Source organism: Seriola lalandi, unplaced genomic scaffold, assembly GCF_002814215.2.
Source record: "Seriola lalandi dorsalis isolate HSWRI2012SDOR001 ecotype SW California unplaced genomic scaffold, Sedor1 jcf7180002050783, whole genome shotgun sequence".
Lineage (NCBI taxonomy): Eukaryota > Metazoa > Chordata > Actinopteri > Carangiformes > Carangidae > Seriola > Seriola lalandi.
Window position 1 is genome coordinate 1 of NW_019521336.1, and position 3018 is coordinate 3018.

The following is a 3018-nucleotide window of genomic DNA, read 5'->3' on the forward strand; positions in this document are numbered from 1 at the left end:
CCCGTCTCTCTTCTCCTTCATTTACATGGAGAAAAATGGCGGAGTGGAGCTGCGGAGCTGCGGAGGCTGCATCGGCGAAGCTGCTGGCAGTTTAAACACAACACACGGGCACACAGTCGCCGCGGACGGGGCCACCGTGTAGGGAGGGCACTACCGTAGGAGCGGGGCGAGGTTAATCTCCGAACCGGCGGACAACTTCATTTATTATTTTCCCTAAAAAACGAGAAGCCCGAGCCGAGTGAGGAGCCACGAAAACAAGTCATGAACGGGGTAAGTTTGCATGTTAGGGCATCACCACCACCAAACATAGGTGAAGTAGCTCAAACGAAAGCTAGCTAAAGTCGATCGTTACTTTATTTTAGAATGAGACTAACGTGTTTTTCTGAAAAGCTACGTTACAGAAATTAATATTACAATTATTATACGTTTTACTGTACGTAAAGTGTATTTACAGTCGCTATAAATGAGCCTTTTTGTTGAGGAGTGCTTTGCTAACATTAGCTAGTAATGAACGTTACATGTGCCCCTCTGCTGAGGACATAATTATAACAGTGTTTTCTGAAATTGGACAAAGCAAACAAAGACATACAATTGTCTTTTAGGGGCGGTTATTGTTAATAAGCAGGTATTTTAGTGTGTTTAGTTTGTCCAGTAGGTAAAGAGACAACAGGCCTGTGTGTCTGTGTCTTGACTCTGGATTTAAAGGGTCTGACTGGAGAGTTGATGTGGGTGTGGAGCCAGCATGGTCCCCTCCTCAGGGCCCCTCCCACACCACCGGTGGAAAATACATTCAATACTGTATTTAAGTACAGCTACAAGGCACTTATACATTACTGCAGTATATTTATTTTTTTGTGTTACTTTGCTGTTTGCTGTTATTATGTCATGAAAAAAAACCCCCACACATAATATTAAAGTTAAGTGGGAATAGGAAGCATATGACATCATGATAATACTGTCGCAGGTTGATTTCTCCTACAGAAACAGAAATGCCTGGAAGCTAATTTTCAACAGGTGCGCTTTATTTATATAGAAACAGAAAATGCCGAATCAATGGTCGCTCGTCCCAGCTTGGAGGCAATGCTACGTCTTTTATGGTTTTAAGCATTACAAAGCAGATTTGTCAGCTGCACATTCATGCTAACAGTCTCCTGTTCTAGCACATCCTCTACCCTACCAGATCTGGTAACTGGGGAGGCCACTGAAGTTCACTGAACACATTGTCATGTTAATAAAAAACAATTTGAGACGACTTTTGCTTTGTGGCATGATGCTGGAGGTAGCCATTAAAACATGGCTGGGCAACCCTACAATATCATATTCCTCTCCATGTAACTGTCGACGGCCTGTTCACCCGTCTGTCTGATCACGTCCAGTATTGACATTCTCAGTCACTTGAGGAAGAGTCGCCCCTTTTGTTTTTTTACAAATCACACTAATGCACGAGCATCACGGTCATCATATGAACCCTGTTGACCACAATCTCTGACCTTATTTACTGACGTCTTTCCTGTAGATCTAAACGCAGATGTCACTTCAGTCACTGTTCCTATTGAAACACCAGCCAGTTTGTGACTGAAGCTCCCGCCATCCAACAATGAACCCTCTTTCAAAGTCACTTAGATAATGTCCTCTTGCCATCTTGACACAAAATCTGAATCCGCTGGGTTTGCTCAGTTTTATTACACATACCACAGACCATGATTGGATGTTAACTGCTTATTTGTACCGTGCAGTGCACCTGTGTGGAAGCATCTGGAGTTTCTCCACTCATTTATTCATGTTTTTTCTTTAATTTGTCACTCATCTCTCTCCACAAAATTCAGAATACGTTTCTATTTCTCTGTGTGTTAAGGTATTTCTTGGTCTACAGGTGGGTTGGAGTGGGTGTAGTGTACATAATGTATATGTAATATATGACTTTTACCTTCATCATTTTAAAGGAATAGCCTGACTTATTATATTTCTAGCCAGGAGTTAGATGAGAGATCAGTAGCACTCAATATGTCTGTCTGAGCTTCAGAGGTGATGATGGCCTGATTTTGTCACCTTTGGACAGTGATGTTTCATGTGTAACAGAGAGACATGAGCATATACCCATAGCATTGAACTACGTTTCTTTCTTTCTGCATTCCCAGGATATTGTATGCAATTCAGTCACTGTCTTAAGCTGCACCAAGTCCACATCACCAGGTCAGCATGAAAACACGATCAAGCTGACACAGGAGGGGAGGTGCCCTGCAATAAGCTCCCAGCAAAATGATGCTCAGTGGCAGGGAGAAGGTGAGTGTAAGATCTGCTGTAGCTCTACAGCCTGACGTGGTTTTAGTGTGTAATCACTCCACAGGAAAGCAAACAGATCACTATTTATTTTTATATTTCAGCGGATTATGTAAGAGTAGGGAGTGAGAAGAACTAGAAACACATGAATGATGCACTTGTTATTTTCTGTTCATTTACCTTTTTCTTTATTCCTCCCAGGTAGGAGAACAAATACCATCAGCACTACACCAAAAGCCTCGAAGAGCCAGTGTTCACCCTGCTGGTCAGATGAACAGCCGTCACCTCCGCAGCTCTACTGCTCTCAGACCTGCCTTCGTTCCCCTGCTGAACCCTCCCTGCCTCTCAGTAACAGCCTGTGTCACAGTCTTCTCCTCACAGACAACAGCGGCGCTCTCCACAGCCACCAGAGGAGAGGAGTCCGCCACCAGAGGAGAGCGACCCGCCCCAAGGTCGAAGGAAAGAAACCACCTCGAAGAATGTACGCACGTCCTCATTACTCATTCGTGTTTATATCCCGCCACCATGGCACGATGTCGTCATGCTGGCGTCTTCGACTATAGATGATAGATAGTAGAAACATCATACTTACACTATAGCTACCCCATATGCAGTAGATGATCTGAGTAGATTTTAGCATGCCTTTCTGCACACATTTGCATATCATCAAACCTGATCAAATAACATAATAGCGTAATGGCTGTTGACATAGTTGTGATAATTGTTGTTGTATTCTCC

General features: G+C 43.4%; 1 protein-coding gene across 1 annotated transcript; it reads left to right on the forward strand.

The window, feature by feature from the left end:
• Positions 1 to 25: 25 nt before the first annotated feature.
• LOC147819673 (uncharacterized) lies at positions 26 to 2761 on the forward strand (the record flags this gene model as incomplete). Its single annotated transcript, XM_087171975.1, has 3 exons — positions 26 to 270; positions 2139 to 2283; positions 2482 to 2761. Coding segments are annotated over exons 1-3 (434 nt in total), but the record flags the coding sequence as incomplete, so codon positions are not given.
• Between the last annotated feature and the right edge of the window lie 257 nt (positions 2762 to 3018).